The following is an 18705-nucleotide window of genomic DNA, read 5'->3' as shown; positions in this document are numbered from 1 at the left end:
TTCCCCTTGTCCATATATGTCGTCCAGTCATTCTCAATCTTACTGTAATTGAAACAAATTGTTTCACCAAATAGTCCTTCATCTTTTGCTTCTCCAGTCACTGTGGATTTCTGCAATCTGGAATAACTATAAGAAAACAACTAAATAAAAACTTGTAGAATTGTAACAAATCTCACAGGTTTAAAAAAAGGTTTTGAGAAGGAGCAGCAACATTATGATCTGCCTGCCCTGCATGCTTCCACAACGCATTCACCAAGTGACTATATCCTCAGTGATACATCTTCCCTCCACATGTGCATGCATGTGTTGTAGATTTTATTTGCTTGGGCTAAGAGCAATCAGAGTATTAAAAAAAGACCCGAATTTCACTTCTATTTTCTGTGTGTGTGTTTTTGTATGCTTCAGGCAATACAAAAATAATTCCAGAAAATACAAAATTTATGGTGCACTCTATGCAAATGAGCCACTGCATCATTTCCAGTTTTATCTAAGCACTCGAGATACTGTATAATTTCCAATTTCTGTAGGAAGGGTTAGTGACCCCATTAAAGGCTGATGAATATGAAATCACAAGTGTACCGCCCACTTCTCTGAACAGTATTAATATCCATGGCACTAACTTCCCTGTTAGTGAAAGCTTGCGTACTGAATGCAACACAGCTATATCTTTAATAGCTGAAAGCATTAGAATATTTAATAGTCTATTGGAGATTTGGAGAAAAAATAATGATGGTCATTACTGCATTCTTCCTCTTGAAAATTGGGTTAATACTATGTGTGGAGATTCCGGATGTATACAACAGAACTTGCAGATTCAAGAATCCCACAGAAAGGAAAGTGAATCCAGACTGTTCCATCAAGCTGAAGCCTCAAGACTGTGACAAAGGTGTATTCTGTGGTTATCAAATAAATCTTCCACCATTAACCCTGGACCTTCCCAAGGAGACAAAACTACTTGAAAAGACTGTCAAAACCGTTGGAAGTCTAACAGCAACAGTAAATAAAATGAAGAAAAGATGGCTGGAAGAACACAAGAAAAAGCCTAACAATCACGCTCAAACCATTGCAAATATAAAATTTGGAAAACATAATAAAAAAATAATAGCATTAGAGAAGAAAGTAAAAGTGCTGACAACTTCATTACGGATTGCCAGAAACCAGATCAATTTGCTCCAGGATCGTTTGGAAGAGAGGAGTCTTCTGAATATGGACACAGTTCTGCACTATATTAAAACAGAACTCTCAAATATTAACTACACTGTGAATACTTTGAACAACACGTGTTACACAACTTGTGCAGCCATAGGTCCAACAACAGGTATGTTAATCATTGTGTGAAATATAGAATTAAATATACTATTTTATCTAATTAAAGCAGGAATGAATTAATTCTTCTCAAATAAATTAAAAACTTCCATGATTATTAAAGTTTTTAAATTGTTTTTTCCACTCCAAATAGCAGTAAACTTGAAATTTTAGAATTATACATCATGAGTTAACAAAGCTTTAAAGTTGCAGTTCAAATGCAAAGTTTAATTCAAAGTATTAAGTAGTTGAAAGCAGGCTTCTCTGAATCAAAAAACTTAAACATACTATTATCGTAAAACGTTGTTGCCTAATTAAGTCAGTGTTAAAACCTCAAAAATGTAAGTTCACTTCAGATTAAAATGCCAGTATTGGAAAACAAAATGTGAAAACAGCATTGCCTGCATTTTTTTATTAAGCAATTATATTGTATTGTTGTCTAATTGTTAAAATGTCTTGTATATTCCAATCCTCAGTCCTTTTCAGTTATAAGTAATGTTTGCTTGACTGGATTTTTTTCCAGAATAACTTGAAAAACATTGCAAAATTAGTAATATAATTTAAAGCAGTCAATTCTACACCAATGAGGTCATGAAAACAAAGCATAACCCTTTGGTGCAATCTATCCTCTCTTGCATTACTTCTCAGCTAAGCGATCCCCTCCCCCAACACCTCAGCTAGACGATCCCCTCCCCAACATCACAGCTAGATGATCCCCTCCCCAACAACTCAGCTAGACGATCCCCTCCCCGACACCTCAGCTAAGATATCCCCCCCCCCCACAATCACTTCTCAGCATATTATTCATGCTCCCTTACCTCTATCCACCCATGACCTTTTGCCTGCGGTCCTCCTCCTGCCCCTTGCCCCACAATTTTATTCATGTGCCTGTTTGCTTTTTGCTCATACCATGATAAAGGGCTCAGGCCCAAAACATTATGCATCTTTATCTATGCTATATAAAGAAAATTGTGTGACTTGCTGAATTTCTCCAGCACTCTTGTGTAACAAGCACATTTGATATTTCTTGATTAAGCAACATCCAACAAAATGCAGAAACACATAACCCTTTAGTTAAAATACTTTTTAAATGAACTCAAAAGTTTACGTTAATTTATGGATTTACTTTTCTACAGCTTATTTTCTAGCAACATTTTATTTTAAGCTAAATTTGAACCTCAACCAGGCCAATTTGAGTCAAACACTATTGTATCAAGGTTAAGACATCCTTAGTCTGGGAGTTCTTAACCATTTCCTTCATGAGCCCTTGATTCTGAGACCACCCCCCCCTCCCCCCCATCCTTCATTAAGCATCTCTCATACACAAAACGACCTCCTTACAAACTTGTAGCAAACCAACTAAGCTGGATTCAACCTACAGCCCAGATCCAGTCATCACAGTCCCTATAATTACCTCTTACGTATGCCAACTATGGAGAGCTAACTACATTATATCCAAGCAGCATCTGATGAAGTGCACTCAAGCACAGGCATCACACATCTATTAAACAATATTCTATGAAGGCTTCATCTCCAATGTGATCTGACAGCTCTTTACAAGAGGCAAAGATGAGACAGAGCCTCAACTTCAAAGCAGAAAGAGCATTTAACAACTCTGAAGTTAAGACTCGCCCTCAAATTTTGGACATCCTTATTGTAATAACTCTTAACAATGCTTTTTCTGCTTTGAAGTTGGTTAGGGTGACCAGCAAAGCATTGTGTGGGCTGAAACACCCATTACCATAGACCACCAGCAGAGCAGTGAAACTGGCCAATCACTGCCAGTGGTCACCTTAATGTTCCTTCCACCCCACGGTCACCTTAATGTTCCTTCCACCCCACGGTCACCTTAATGTTCCTTCCACCCCACGGTCACCTTAATGTTCCTTCCACCCCACGGTCACCTTAATGTTCCTTCCACCCCACGGTCACCTTAATGTTCCTTCCACCCCCACCCCTTCCTTCCCACTGATCTGACACTGATTCTGAATCAACACTTTTGTTGGTCTGAATTTTTCCCCATTGTTTGAGTTCTGAGACTTTCTGATATATCCTGCTTCTGCCTTTTCTGATTTGTCCTTGAAGAATGGCTCAGGCCTGAAAAGGCGGCAATAGATCTTTGTCTCCTATAGATGCTGAATAGACCAGCTGAGCTCCTCCAGCATTTTGATGTTTTTACTACACTCACACTGTCTGCAGCCTATCGTGTTTTACTCTCTCCTCTACATAATGAGATAGTGGATAATTGGGATTCCACTGTATATACTGTATATATTAAGAGTCAAGCTATTCAAAATGATCGTTTTGAGTTTTGTGTGCCCGATGAAACTCAAAACGGTCAACCAGTTTACCTATCTCGGCTGCACCATTTCATCAGATGCAAGGATCGACAATGAGATAGACAACAGACTCGCCAAGGCAAATAGCGCCTTTGGAAGACTACACAAAAGAGTCTGGAAAAACAACCAACTGAAAAACCTCACAAAGATAAGCGTATACAGAGCCGTTGTCATACCCACACTCCTGTTCGGCTCCGAATCATGGGTCCTCTACCGGCACCACCTACGGCTCCTAGAACGCTTCCACCAGCGTTGTCTCCGCTCCATCCTCAACATCCATTGGAGCGCTCACACCCCTAACGTCGAGGTACTCGAGATGGCAGAGGTCGACAGCATCGAGTCCACGCTGCTGAAGATCCAGCTTGAGCTGGATGGGTCACGTCTCCAGAATGGAGGACCATCGCCTTCCCAAGATCGTATTATATGGCGAGCTCTCCACTGGCCACCGTGACAGAGGTGCACCAAAGAAAAGGTACAAGGACTGCCTAAAGAAATCTCTTGGTGCCTGCCACATTGACCACCGCCAGTGGGCTGATAACGCCTCAAACCGTGCATCTTGGCGCCTCACAGTTTGGCGGGCAGCAGCCTCCTTTGAAGAAGACCGCAGAGCCCACCTCACTGACAAAAGGCAAAGGAGGAAAAACCCAACACCCAACCCCAACCAACCAATTTTCCCTTGCAACCGCTGCAATCGTGTCTGCCTGTCCCGCATCGGACTGGTCAGCCACAAACGAGCCTGCAGCTGACGTGGACTTTTTACCCCCTCCATAAATCTTCGTCCGCGAAGCCAAGCCAAAGAAGATTCAAAATGATATAACCAAACAATTTTAGTTAAAGGTCGTGAGATTAATTTTTATTTCCCTATTTGCAGAAACACGATTGGTGCCTCAAGATTGCTCAGATCTTTACAAACAAGGAAATCGGAAAAGTGGTATTTATAAACTTGCTCAAGATTTGTGCAAAAGCTTTCGAGCCTATTGTGATATGGAAACTCAGGAAGGTGGCTGGACAGTCCTGCAGTCTCGCAAAGATGGTAGTGTTGATTTTAATCGAACCTGGGACGATTACAAAAACGGATTTGGGAACCTATCCACAGAATTTTGGCTGGGAAATGATAAAATACATTCCTTGACAAAATTTAAAAAAATGATCTTAAGAATTGAACTTGAAGATTGGGAAGGAGTCCAAAAATATGCTGAATACAATCAGTTCTCTGTTGCAAATGAAACTCTTCAATACCGTCTGACTATTTCTGGCTACTTTGGTACAGCTGGGGATGCAATGACATCTAAGAAAAATTATAACCATGATCAAAAATTCTTTACCACTAAGGATAAAGATAATGACATGTACCCTTCAGGTAACTGTGGAGCCCATTATAGTTCTGGCTGGTGGTTTGATGCTTGCTTTTCAGCCAATCTCAACGGTAAATATTATAAAAAGAAGTACAAGGGGATCCAAAATGGAATCTTTTGGGGAACTTGGCACAACGTACAAAATGAAATTTTGAATGGCTATCGCCATGGTTTAAAAAAAGTAAGAATGCTCATTAGACCGAAAGAATTTATCCCATAGGCAGAAACCAACAATAAAAGCTACAAAAAGCATTTTAAAAATCCAATGCTGTAAGTTTGATATAATAACAGAAAAGTCAGGAAATATTCAGATCAGGCAGAAAGAGTAATTTTTTTGGTCAATGACCTTTTAACAGAAAGGAAGTGTGACTTTTTAAACCCAGTGACCTGAAATGTTAACTTCTCTCTTCTTTTGTCTCTCTGCAAATACTGCTGTATTTATTGCAATTGATGGTTTTATTGAAGAAGTTTCCAAAAGGTTTGTTAAAAATAATTTTTAAGAGCTTTATTTTGAAAGTGGTGTTAATTTTGTCTTTCGCTGCTAGCATTAACCACAAATAAAAATATCAATCACACTTTGTCTTTGTCTATCAACATTTAGTTAGAGTGGCCAGAAAAACTGAATTTTAGGAGACAACCATCTGCAACACCCTATGCTTTTAGCACTTATGTCTCATACATTTTTAATTGTACAGCATGGTCAAAGGCCCTTCCGGCCTATGAAGGTTGATGTCACCCTGAGAACGAGGGAAAGGGTCTCAAATAATGGACTGGCTATTCAGTACAAATAGAAGGAGGAATTTCTTACTCCAGAGAGTGATGAATCTTTAGAAGTCACCACCCAAGAAAGCTGAAAAGGTTATTGGATAAAGATTTTTTTTTTAAATTTTAGGTGTAAGGCAATCAGTTCAAATAATAGGTACTTTAGTAAAAGATCAGTCATGATCCACTGAATGGTGGTACAGGCACAAAGGGTCAAACATCACCTTGTGTTTACAAGTTCTAAACCGGAGCATCCACTGAGCTGCTCTTTTTGATTTCCATCAGATACCCATTCCTCAATGTATTAAATTTTACTCATGCTCATCTTTGGATCCCTTCATGATTTTGCCCTGTTAACTATTTATCTTATTTCCCCGCCCACACCTTAAGCCCCTTTGACAGTTATCTCCCATGCCTTCCTACTTTCTTTTCCCTGTCATTCATTGGCAATATCCTCTGCTGGTTTTTATTCCCGTAAAAGCCTCGTCAAAATCTATAATTTCAACTCTTTTGATAGTTCTTAATTTCTCAGTGAAATGTGACTTATTTCCTTTTACTATTTAAATTATCTTGGAATATTAATGCAAGATTTAAAAGCAAATTGTTGTTGTTTGAAAGCAGAATATTTAAACAAAAAGATATGTATGTGTGAGTGCAAAATATTTTTCTCGTTATTACATCTGTAGATGAGAAAAAATAGACCAGACAATGAGGTGAACCCAACGTTAAATTCTAGGAACATCCATGACATTGACTGGACCGACAATGCAGCTCCAAATAAATCCACATAAATGTCTTTTTTTTAGAAATGTAGCATGTTAAACACTCTTCCGGCCAACCATATACTGTACATCAATTAACCTAAAATCCCTGTACATTTTTGAAGAGAGGGAGGAAACCCACGGAGATGCAGGGAGAATGTACAAACTTCTCACAGGCAGTACCGGATTCTAACCTGGACCACTGCCACGGTCATTGTGCTGCCTGAACCATGCCAATCTTTCCCTCATTTTTAAGGTGCACAAAGGTTATTTTAAAACATCTATTTTCTATTCTTTTGTTAGAGAATTTCAGAAAAATGTTTAAGTAATTCAAATGGGCTTTACAGTGAAAACCTAATTTTTTTTGCCAAAATACCTTTAACTATATTATATAAATATTGATTCATTTTTTTAATACCACAGCATTCTTTCAGCTTATGTCTACATATCTTATTGTATGCTTATATTCTAATAGAATCCTTTATCTAAGATTTTTTTACTATTTGTTGCTCATGCAATGTTAACGTGATACTTTCTGACAAAACTGCTCAGCAATTTATTAAGACAGAGAAAGTAGTATCTTGCTAATTATTAGAGAAATGTTATTGAAAAAAATCAAACTAATATGCTGTACTGTACATTGAAAGCTGGATTGAATATTCATTTGTATTGTGATGTTTTTATTGCAAGCTCCAAGATCTTTTACAAACCAGTAAAGCTAAAAAAAACTAAATATTTCTACGATAAAATAAATGGTGAATTGTGTATAACCTATTCCATTTGCATGCATGTCATTTAATAAGAGGAAGTACTCCCAGTATTTTATCCACAGATTCGACATCAACTACTTTCTTCTCTCATTCTCTTGTTGGGGAGGGGGTGTTTATAATGTATACCGCATTACTATCTTTGCATTGGTTAGACCCAGGATAGTTTATGCATAGTCTAGTGTTGCAGAGTACAGGGTACCTGTCTACAATGGTCATCTTCCAGTCATTTCAACTCCCTATTCCATTCTCACACAAATCTGTCTATTCTCTGCTTTCTCCAAGGCTATGGTAAGCCAAAGAGCAAACCCAAAGAATAGCATTCCAATTGAAAATTATGTAGCCTGAAGGCATGAATATTGAATTTTCCAATTTCAGGCCACCTACTCCATCCATGTTCCTTTCCCACACCCATTTGTACACTTGGGGTCTCACCCATTCATACACTTGGGGTCTCCCCCCCCTCTGACAGCCTTTTCCACCCCTCCCCCATCATTATTCAGAGTCATCATCCTCCCCCACGGTTCCATCGACCCATCATCCACATACCTACTTTCCTGAGTTTCATCTCCATTAGTTCATCTTTTTTATCTCTTCCCCATCTGGTTCCATATTCCCTTCATCCCTCATTTCTCTGGTTTTTGCGTCTCCTATGAGTTTTAGCCTCTAGCCCTCTTTGTCTCCTCCCTCATAGGGCTGAATCTGCCTTTTGTTTTGTTGCTTCTACCAGTCATTTAGCAGACTCTGTCAACAGGTAGACAAGAAAATAGTCTCTCCCACTGGTTCCTACTCAACATTTCTCGCTCATCTGGTCCTTCCATTATCTACAAGCCCCTGTTTTACTCTTCCCTCTCATCAATACCCTATCTTCACTCTAAACTTTCAGTTCCATGCAGGGTCTCACCCAAAATATTGACCATTTCTGTGCTTCCACAGATGCTGCTTGACCCACTGAGTACTTCCAGCACTTTAATTTTTGATCCAGATTTCAGCATTGCATTATGTGTGAAAATATTTCTTGATCCTTATTCCTGTAACCCCCCATCTTGGTCTTTGTCATTTTCCCTTTCCACTATCTCCTTCAGCAACTTCCCTGTAACCCTTGAGCTGTTAGATCGCGGTGGGGAGAGTGGCGTTATTAGATAGTATAAAAATGATGGTGAATTGGTCGTCCATATTAAGCTCCTCCTGTTTTTTTTAAACTAAAGAACAGAAATTTTGAAAAAAACAGGTAATTATGTAAAATGAGCTGCCAATCAGACAAAGTCAAAACTCTTCTCAGTGTACCTGGACCAGCCATTTATTCAGGACATGCAAAGTTCCCATCTCGTCACGGGACATCAACATGAAAATTTAGAAGAGAACTTACTTCATCCAAACATTGAAAAGCAGGACTGGTAGTAACGTCAACAGATTGTTCCTCTTGAAGATCTACAGGTGGAGGAATAGCTGTGATGATTTCCTCCTCATCTTCATCAATCTCTTCAGATACATTAAGAATAGTATTTTCCTCGCCACTCATTTCACCTAGAAAATGAGCATACATAAAGAAATCATTTACAGAGAAAGGAAGTAGGGAATATAAATGATAATTGGTTGAAATGATAAAAACACAAGTTAAAATGAATCAGATTCAAAGTAATCAGAAGAATATATACACAGAATTAACCACAGAGAATAACAGATTAAGCATTTATGTGATTTCTAATGGCGATAATTTACCTAGAAAATATTTTGACCATTCATTAAGTTCAGATATATTAGACAGAATTGGCATAGTTTAATTAACACTTTCTTTCCACATTATCTCCTCCTTCAGCATCTTCCTTCTAATTGTTGCCTCCTCTATTATCTTGGTTGTGTCGAAACCTGCAACTTTTGCAGGTGGTGGTGGATGTACTTGATGCAGTTGTGTCAAATATGTGATAATGAATTGGCAACAATGTTAACTCAGAATGAAATACTGAATTAAAGAAACAAATGCTGGGGGAAAAAAAAAATCAGTAAACTAGCAACAACTGTGGAGGGAGTAAACAGTTAATGATTCAGCCTAAAGGTCTTACATTCAAAGTGACCTTGTCTATTTTAACAAATGTAAGAAGATGAAAGTCTACAGACAGAGTCCTTTTTATACTGAAAAGCCATATTATTGTCATATATTCAAACTGTCTCTGGAAGCCCACTTGCTTGTTCACACAGAACCGAAAAAAGCTGGCTCTGTGAGTCAAATACACTCCACCTATCTAAGTGGATCGAAGATGGGTAAGTGTATAGACCCCTCAATCCACCTTGTGATTCTTTCACACAGCACTCAAAAATGGATAAAACTCAGCTTTCAAGCTCTGTGTAAAAGGGGCTCATGATTGAAGTAAAAACACAATGCTGGAGAAACTCAGTTGGTCAAACAGTATACTTTATATAGCAAAGATATAGATACAAATGTTTGGGCTTGAGACCGTCATCAAGGTATGACAAAATGTAGGCAGCTGTCTAAAGAAAATGTTGGGGGGTGGGGGGTGGGGAGAGAGGGGCAGGGGAGGAGCAAGTTGATTCAAATAAAAAACTATAATCCATGTTAATTATCATATATACTTGTGGAATTGTGGAATTTTTGGGACCACTTTTTCAGGCCAAAAAAAGGGTCAACTTTTACATGGGTCAGACTTTTAACCTTGTAAGTACCTGCGTTGTTCATGGCATTGGGAGCTCATATGGTCAGGACTGGGTGGTAAGTCCATGGCGGTCAGGAGCTCAGATGGGCAGGCAGCCAAGGCATCAGAGCCCTAGTGGGTGGTTGGCTAGAGTGAAGGTCTGCAGTTGGGGGCGCTAATTCTGGTGCGAGCAGCTGAGGCATCAGGAGCTCCGGTAAGCAGACAGCTGCTATGAAATTCCACTGTCAGGACATCGGGAGCTCAGGAGGTGGTCAGGGTCAAAAATGGGGGGGCGGGGGGGGAGGAGGTGTCAACTTTTACACAGGTCTTACAAAATCTGGGGGGGGGGGGTTGACTATTAAATGGTATCATTGATTACACAAGTATATACAATATCTATTTTAATTTAATATTTACTTTTGTGGCTTTGTCATTAAGGCCATAGTTGGTTCTCATCCCTCATTGCCTTTGGAGGAGAGTAGTGAGCCACCTTCTTGAACCATTCCAAGTACCTCTGATTAAGGTATTCTCACCCTGTTGAGCAGGGAGTTCCAGAGTCAAGACTAAATGACTATGAAGGAATAGTGGTATATCTCAAGAAGAAATGTCCAGGTTTTAATTCTCCCATGTACCTGATACCCTTACCCTTCTTTGGGATATGTCTGGTCAAGAACCTGCTGTACTTTTGAAGATGTTACACACTGGAGCCACCACTGAGAGACAACGTTGGAAAGGATTAATGTTCTCTCCACTCCTTAGTGATTATAGCTTTTATAGAATAAACCATCACTCGTGGCATAAAATATAAAGCCATTGCATTATGTAAAAACAATTTTGAGGTATTTATTTTAAACATATAGCCCTTAAGTTAAATCTTATTTGTTGCTGCCATGGACAATTTGGAAGAAAATGCAGAAAATGGAATCAATAATTCAATTGTACCAGAATTGAATGGTTATACTGAACAGGGCAGATTTTGATGATGTTTGGTATATGGGATAGAGGGCGAGGAGCAGTTGGGAGGGGGAAAAGAGGAAAGAAGATGAACAGGTGATAGGAGGGCTCTAGCTAGGCTTGGAACCTATAATGAAAATATCAGGCCTTTCAAAAGAGTCCTATTGGGAAAAGTACCCAATATAATATGAAGCCATTTCAAATACTATTTATTGTCATGTATTGTAACAAAAGAGAAATGTAAGATTGTCTAACAATTTGCAATTTCATGCAAAGACTTTCCATTAGCATTACAATTGCCCAACGCCCCTTACAGTCAGAGAAAGAGAAGCAAAAGAAAGCCCTCCCAGAGTCACCGAGTGTTCATGAATTCGTCTCCAGTACTCTCATAAGCTCTGCACCTGGACAACACTCCAGTTCAGTTCAAACCATCAGCAACCCAACCCTAGATCCAAAACTCCAACACAATGAAGAAGCCTTCAGCATCCAGAGCCCTTCAGGAGCCCAACTTTCCCCCAGCATCCTCTCACATCCTGGTTTCAATCCCATGAGCCAGTCTCCAGAAGTCCGCAGCCTGTTGTGAGTCCTTTGACCTCCAGTAGCTTGTGTGGTTCCTCGGCCACAGCTCGCTGCCTGCATGTTCCCTTCAGCCACAGGGTCCTGCACTGGTCTGCCACCCTGGTCCCCATCTTTAAGGCTGTCTCCTCTGCTTCTCCCTCTCAACAGGAGTGGTGGGAGGTCAGGTGTGGGGGGGTGGGGGGAATGTTCTCCTTGTATCAGTCTGCTGCTCCCTGGGAGTCTGCAACACCTCACAATTACTACTAAACACATCTTGGGCTGCTGAGCCCATCTTGGGCCCGGACTCCGTGGTCGCAAGACTTTAAATAAAACCCTGCTGGCTCCTTCAACAGGCTGTTTAAAGACTGTAGGGAGCCTTTGGTAGTAGGACTAGGTGGTAATAAGACATGGTAGCCATTGGTATTAAGACATGGTGGTCACCCAGTGAGCAGCCACCATGTCTTCTCTATCCGCTCTCCCCAGGTCCACACCAGCAGCAGAACTGCCATTACAGTAGCTCTGAGAGCACTGACATTGTTATTTTGTATTGTTGAATGAGCTAAAATTCTAGAGAAAAGTTGAATGTCATTTGTTTCTGTGCAAAGTTCAAACATCTAAAATTTCTATTAAAGGTTGAACGCTATAAATCACGCTAGATTGTCAAATATGTCTTCAGGTTAAGAAAATTTCAAGTGACTTACTGTAAAAAAGACATTTTGAGGTTGATAAGGTTTTGAGGAAATTTAGTGAATGGGACGCCAACAAGTTGCCATTATTGTAGAGGACGTTTGAGTAGTAACACATTCAATGTGGCTTTGCAGCTCTAATTCCATTGGACAATGAAAATCTTTCTTCCTGAACACTTTTGGGTGTATTTTATGGATTTTGGGGTGTTGATCCTGAAAAATACCTTCAAAATTTCCTATCACATACCTTTTTATAGATTATAACCTATTTTTGTGATTGCCTACCATTTTTAACATGCTTCAAGCACACAAAAGTATGAAGAGCAACATATCATTGAAATTCATTTTCTGCATTTGCACTTGGACTTTTTCCCTGCTGATCTTGGCGCAGGATCAGTGACGAACACGGTGAAAGGTTTCACCAGGACATTGCGACCATGGTAAAGCAGTATCAGGGCAACTGGAATCCATCAATGCGAGCCAACTATTGTTGGACGCTGACATGAGAGGCACCAAAAATCAGTCGCAAAACATTTTTAGGTCAGTTGAACTAACGCAATGTGTCAGCCTCATTATACGATTAAACAGGCTAAATTCAATAAAAGTTAATTTAATGTATCTCCAACTTCCTACGGGATACAGCAAATGTGAAATTATCTTTGCGTTCAGCTTGAATTTGTCTATCATAATCCCAATTTTTTTTCATTAAGTAGATCTTTAGAAAAAATTTGTGTCAGCTGATGATGGATCATTCTGTTGTAAAAACAGCACAGTAAATCATGAAGGATGATGGCATAGTTACCAAGATAATAAGTTTCAAAAAGAAAATGTTAAAATTTCAGGTTTAAAATAACAATAGCACACTTGAATCAACAAGGCAAACGCAGCTGCAGTATAGAAGGCGACTTGATGGTCATCATGGGTATGGTGGGCCAAATAACCCATTTCCAAGATGTAGCATTCATTTAGTCTCTATAAAATGCAGCAGAATCTGTGGAAAGAGAATAATTCAAATTGATTACCTGCATTCCCACTACTTTCTGAGAATGATCCTTCAAGGGAGCTAATCTGTCTGCGACCTCTCAGCCATCTAGGTGCACCAAACAATGTCTGATTTGCAAGAGGGGCAATGGTGGTGGTGGTGGGAGGAGGGTGGTTGGGGGAAATAGGAGATTGTTCACCAGCACAAAAGACATAAGATTCAACACCCAGCTGCTTAGCTCGTGAGTAAACAATTGAAAGGATGGTTATTTGATGATCAGTGAGAGACTGAGTCTTTGCCGACACGAGCGTTGAAGTCGCCAAGGATGACAACCTTGTCGGCTGTAGGGGTGCGTTGGATGAGGTTGCGCAGATCAGTGTAGAACTTTTCCTTTTCTGCTGGTTCTGCCAAAAGGTTGGAGCATAGACACTGATGAGAGCGATTTCAACGCTCACGTCAGCAAAGACTCAGAAACCTGGCCAGGAATCCTTGGCAAGCATGGTGTCGGCAAGTGCAATGACAACGGGCGCCTCCTGTTGGAACTTTGCGCAGAACAGCGGCTTGTCATTACTAACACCCTTTTCCAGCAGAGAGACAGCCTGAAGACCACCTGGATGCATCCCCGATCCAAACACTGGCACCTCCTGGACTACGTTCTGGTGTGAGGAAGAGACAAACGAGATGTGCTCTTCACCAGGGTAATGCTCAGCGCAGAATGCCACACTGACCACCGGCTTGTTCGCTGCAAGCTCAACCTTCACTTCAAGCCAAAGTTCAAGAACAGTGGAGCCCCCAGAAAGAGATTCAATGTTGGAAACTAGCAGTCAGACGTAGTGAGAGGAAACTTCCAGGCAAATCTCCAAGCAAAGCTCAAGGATGCAAACTGCCTCACAGATACGTCTCCTGAAACCCTCTGGGATCAGCTGAAAGCAGCCATACTGCAATCCACTGAAGACGTGCTGGGCTTCTCCTCCAGGAAAAACAAGGACTGGTTTGACGAAAACAACCAGGAAATCCAGGAGCTACTGGCAAAGAAGCGATCTGCCCACCAGCCTCACCTTGCAAAGCCTTCCTGGCCAGAGGAAATACAAGCCTTCCGTCTCGCATGCAGCCATCTTCAGCACAAACTCCGGGAGATCCAAAATGAGTGGTGGGCTAGCCAAACGAACCCAGCTTAGCGCCGACATTGGCGACTTCAGGGGTTTTTATGAGACACTAAAGGCTGTGTACGGCCCCTCACCCCAAGTCCAAAGCCCTCTGCGCAGCTCAGACGGCGAAGTCCTCCTCAATGACAAGATCTCCATCCTCAATCGATGGTCAGAACACTTCCAATCCCTTTTCAGTGCCAACTGCTCAGTCCAAGAATCTGCCCTGCTCCAGCTCCCTCAACAGCCCTTGAGTCTAGAGCTGGATGAGGTCCTTATCCGGGAAGAGACATACAAGGCAATTGAACAACTGAAAAGTGGCAAAGCAGCAGGTATGGATGGAATCCCCCCCAGAGGTCTGGAAGGCTGGCGGCAAAGCTCTGCATACCAAACTGCATGAGTTTTTCATGCTCTGCTGGGACCAAGGAAAGCTGCCTCAGGACCTTTGTAATGCCATCATCATCACCCTGTACAAAAACAAAGGCGAGAAATCAGACTGCTTAAACTACAGGGGAATCACGCTGCTCTCCATTGCAGGCAAAATCTTCGCTAGGATTCTCCTTAATAGACTAATATCTCATGTCGCCGAAAATGTCCTCCCAGAATCACAGTGTAGCTTTCACGCAAACAGAGGAACTACTGACATGGTCTTTGCCCTCAGACAGCTCCAAGAAAAGTGCAGAGAACAAAACAAAGGACTCTAAATCACCTTTGTTGACCTCACCAAAGCCTTCGACACCGTGAGCAGGAAAGGGCTTTGGCAAATACTAGAGCGCCTTGGATACCCCCCCCCCCCCAAGTTCCTCAACATGGTTATCCAACTGCATGAAAACCAACAAGGTTGGGTCAGATACAGCAATGAGCTCTCCGATCCCTTCACCATTGACAACGGCGTGAAGCAAGGCTGCGTCCTCGCACCAACCCTCTTTACTATCTTCTTCAGCATGATGCTGAAACAAGCCATGAAAGACCTCAACAATGAAGACGCTGTTTACATCCAGTGCTGCACGGATGGCAGTCTCTTCAATCTGAGGCGCCTGCAAGCTCACACCAAGACACAAGAGCAACTTGTCCGTGAACTACTCTTTGCAGACGATGCTGCTTTAGTTGCCCATTCAGAGCCAGCTCTCCAGCGCATGACGTCCTGTTTTGCCGAAACTGCCAAAATGTTTGGCCTGGAAGTCAGCCTGAAGAAAACTGAGGTCCTCCATCAGCCAGCTCCCCACCATGACCACCAGCCCCCCCACATCTCCATCGGGCACACTGAACTCAAAACGGTCAACCAGTTTACCTACCTCGGCTGCACCATTTCATGGGATGCAAGGATCGACAAAGAGATAGACAACAGACTCGCCAAGGCAAATAGCACCTTTGGAAGATGACACAAAAGAGTCTGGAAAAACAACCACCTGAAGAAATACACAAAGATCAGCGTGTACAGAGCCATTGTCATACCCACGCTCCTGTTCGGCTCCGAATCATGGGTCCTCTACTGGCATCACCTATGGCTCCTAGAATGCTTCCATCAGCGCTGTCTCCACTCCATCCTCAACATTCATTGGAATGACTTCATCACCAACATCGAAGTACTCGAGCTGGCAGAGTCCGCAAGCATCGAATCCATGCTACTGAAGACCCAACTGTGCTGGGTGGGTCACGTCTCCAGAATGGAGGACCATCGCCTTCCCAAGATCGTGTTCTATGGCGAGCCTTCCACTGGCCATCAAGACAGAGGTGCACCAAAGAAGAGGTACAAGGACTGCCTAAAGAAATCTCTTGGTGCCTGCCACATTGACCACCGCCAGTGGGCTGATATCGCCTCCAACCGTGCATCTTGGCGCCTCACAGTTTGGTGGGCAGCAACCTCCTTTGAAGAAGACCGCAGAGCCCACCTCACTGACAAAAGACAAAGGAGGAAAAACCCAACACCCAACCCCAACCAACCAATTTTCCCTTGCAACCATTGCAACCGTGCCTGCCTGTCCTGCATCGGATTTGTCAGTCACCAACGAGCCTGCAGCAGACGTGGACATACCCCTCCATAAATCTTTGTCCGCGAAGCCAAGCCAAAGAAGAAAGACTATCCAGTAAAAACACAATGCTGAAGAAACTTGGCTGGTCAAACAGTGTGCTTTATAGTGAGGATAAAGATACAAAACCAATGTTTTTTTTTCTGGCTTGAACCCTTCATCAAAGGGTAAGCAAAATGTAGACAGGCACCTCAATAAATGGTAGGGGGAGGAGCACAGGCCCATAGGAAAGAGGTAATAGGTGGATGTGAGAGAGAGAGGAGAGAGAGGAGAGAGAGAGAGAGAGAGAGAGAGAGAGAGAGAGAGAGAGAAAGAGAGAGAGAGAGAGAGAGAGCATAAAGCAGCAGATGGGGGGGTGGTTAGCTCTGTAAATAGAGAGGGTGAGAGAGAGAGAGCATAAAGCAGCAAATGGGGGGTTTGCTCTGTAAATAGAGAGGGAAGGATGGAGAGCAGGAGGAAAGGAGAGAGGGATAGAAAAAGGAGGGAGAACAGGGAGCGGCCCAGCAGAAACCAGAGAAGTTGATGTTAATGCTTTCCTGTTGGACGGTGGCCAGATGGAATAATAGGTGCTTTTACTCCAATTTACGAGTGACCTTGGTTTGGCAGGGCAGGAGGCCATTAACAGATGTGCCTGTGTGGGTGTGGGGCACAGATTTGAAATGGCTGGCCTCTGGGAGATCCTTGTCATTGATTTGACAAAGTGATGGAGCTCAGGCAGCAATCTGCCAGTCTACATCCAGACTCTCTGATGCAGAGGCCACAATGGGTGCACCGGGTGCAGTAGATGACTCCCGCAGGTTCACAAGTGTTGCTTCACTTGGAAGGATTGTTTGGGACCTCAAATGGTGGTGTGGGAGGAGGTGTGAGTGAAAATGTGGCACTTACTGCAGTCACAGGGGTAGGTGCCAAGGGGATGATTAGTGGGAAGGGATAAGTGGGCAAGGGAGTCTCAGAGGGAGCGGTCTCAATGGAAGGCAGGGAGGGAGAAGAGGGGAAGATGTGTCTCGTGGTGGGATTGTGTTGTAGGTGACAAAAATTGCAGAGGACAATATGTTGGATGCAGAGGCTGGTGGGGTGGTAGGTGAGGGCAAGGGGAATTCTGATTTTGTTGCATTTAAGGGCAGAATGGGTCAAGGCTGAGTGGGTCAGGGCTGAGTTGGTTGTATAGGGACTGTATCCACCTGCTCAACTTTCTACTCAAAGTTAAAGCTTGTGCAGACTTGCCTTTACACAACTAAACATTCCAATGCAATGTGCCATGCCAGCAGCTGATGAATTTTCCACTAGCCCCATTGCTTTCATAGATTGTACCATTTAAGAACCATTTATGAACCTAACCACTGACTGCCACCTGGTGTAATTTTATGCTAGGTCAATATTATAACTCACTAAGTAATTATATCTAATTCAATTGCAGTATTTCTATCAAATTACTCAACAATACAACATGCAAAAATATTCAAGATGGTACTCAGAATAAGCTTTCTTCAATGCTTAGGTAAATAGGGAGTTAACAAGTAAAGTGGATTTGTAAGTAGAGTGTGCAGATGTTGCAGATGGAACTATAACGACCTTGGAAAGGGGGACTGGAAAATCTGATTTTGGATGCTGACATTTTAGCAATACATTTTGGATATAAAGGTAAAATCTATGATATTTGTATCATTTGAAACCAGTTCAAATATATATGAACGCAAAGCAGAGTGAATCAGAGAACAGCACGCAATGATAAAAGAATGCACTAAAGAAACAAAAACGACAGATGTTGGAATCTTGAGTGAACAACAAGAAGCTGGAGGGATTCAGCATGTAGCTGTAGGCATACACATGGAGTCCACCTTTGCCTGCCTTTTTTTGGGTATGTGGAATAGAAGTTCCCATTCCAAACCCAGCCAGTACTACTTCTAACTCTTTCCCCACTGCTTTGATGACTGCATTGAGGCTTCCTCATGTACTTTTGTGGAACCAGATAATTTAATTAACTTCACTGGTAATTTCCATCCTACCCTTAAATTATCTGCTCTGTTTCTGACATCTTCCACCCTCTCCTGGATCTTTCTGTCTCCATCTTATGAGACAAATTACTCATGGGAACCTTTAGAAATAGACCAATTCCCAAAATTACCTCGATCAGCCATTCTCAATGTGGGCCATAAGCCCCCCCTGGTGGCCACAGGACATTTAAGGAGGACCAACAGAGTGAAATCATTAATTTTTTTTTAATGTAGTTGATAGGAGAAAAATTCAGAAGAAGCCAATTAAACGACAGCTTTACAAGGAAGGGGGCCCATAAACTTTGAGCAGAGTTCTAAGCAAGCCACAGCCAAAACAAAAAGGTCAGGAATGGCTAACCAAGAGACTGGTGGATAAACTGTCCTCTCTGGCATTCAGTACCCCTTTCTGCAACTTG

At 41.9% G+C, this 18705-nt stretch overlaps 2 protein-coding genes across 13 annotated transcripts in view; one reads left to right on the top strand and one right to left on the bottom strand.

Moving 5' to 3' along the window:
• The window catches only part of ccdc146 (coiled-coil domain containing 146), a 140064-nt gene that overhangs the window by 118403 nt on the left and 2956 nt on the right, over positions 1 to 18705 (bottom strand). For 7 of the 8 annotated variants that reach the window (XM_069909704.1, XM_069909700.1, XM_069909703.1 and 4 more), the window contains exon 2: positions 8659 to 8816. In XM_069909704.1, the coding sequence (XP_069765805.1) occupies positions 8659 to 8816 (158 nt within the window). Of the gene's footprint in view, positions 1 to 8658; positions 8817 to 18705 lie in introns of those variants that run through there. The other variant, XM_069909706.1, reaches the window with a different exon arrangement.
• fgl2a (fibrinogen-like 2a) overlaps positions 617 to 18705 on the top strand; it is an 82903-nt gene continuing 64814 nt past the window's right edge. For 3 of the 5 annotated variants that reach the window (XM_069909728.1, XM_069909726.1, XM_069909724.1), the window contains exon 1: positions 619 to 1318. In XM_069909728.1, the coding sequence (XP_069765829.1) occupies positions 727 to 1318 (592 nt within the window). In that variant the 5' untranslated portion in view covers positions 619 to 726. Of the gene's footprint in view, positions 1319 to 4515; positions 5575 to 18705 lie in introns of those variants that run through there. The other 2 variants (XM_069909725.1, XM_069909727.1) reach the window with 2 other exon arrangements.

This window comes from Narcine bancroftii, chromosome 13, assembly GCF_036971445.1.
Source record: "Narcine bancroftii isolate sNarBan1 chromosome 13, sNarBan1.hap1, whole genome shotgun sequence".
NCBI lineage: Eukaryota > Metazoa > Chordata > Chondrichthyes > Torpediniformes > Narcinidae > Narcine > Narcine bancroftii.
This window is presented reverse-complemented; position numbering and strand designations above follow the sequence as displayed.